This window comes from Alligator sinensis, unplaced genomic scaffold (genome assembly GCF_000455745.1).
Source record: "Alligator sinensis unplaced genomic scaffold, ASM45574v1 scaffold469_2, whole genome shotgun sequence".
Classification (NCBI taxonomy): domain Eukaryota; kingdom Metazoa; phylum Chordata; order Crocodylia; family Alligatoridae; genus Alligator; species Alligator sinensis.
Genome location: NW_005842988.1, coordinates 72,807 through 73,230, shown reverse-complemented (window position 1 = coordinate 73,230; position 424 = coordinate 72,807). Strand labels below are relative to the sequence as shown.

The 424-nt window shown below is 74.1% G+C and overlaps 1 protein-coding gene across 1 annotated transcript in view; it reads left to right on the top strand.

Moving 5' to 3' along the window:
* Nucleotides 1-424, top strand: part of USP19 (ubiquitin specific peptidase 19) — a 39,886-nt gene that overhangs the window by 24,710 nt on the left and 14,752 nt on the right. Inside the window, 2 exon segments of the mRNA XM_025192951.1 lie at nt 7-214; nt 344-422. Of these exon segments, the coding sequence (XP_025048736.1) occupies nt 7-214; nt 344-422 (287 nt within the window).

The following is a 424-nucleotide window of genomic DNA, read 5'->3' as shown; positions in this document are numbered from 1 at the left end:
GGTGCGTGCTGGGGGGGCGCAGGGCGGGAGGGGCTGGGCCAGGCACTGAGCACCTGTGCACCGTGGCAGGTGGCGCTGCCAAAGGGCAAGGCGGACGAGGCGCGGCTGCGGGCCCAGGCGGCGCTGGACAAAGCCAACGAGACGCGGGCACGCGTGGAGCGCTCCAACAAGGAGCTGCGGGAGCTCATCCAGCAGATCAAGAGCTTCCTGAACCGTGAGTGCCCAGGGGTCGGGGAAGGGCAGGGGGCTGTGGGCACGGGGCAGGGCGGTGCCATGGGACGGGAGGGCTGCCTCGGTGCACGGTGCCCGCGGTCCATGCTGATGACGCTGCCCCTGCCCGCAGAGGAGGGGGCCGACCCCGACAGCATCGAGGCGGTGGCCAGCCGGGGGCTGGCGCTCTCCCTCCCGGCCTCGCCTGCCCCGC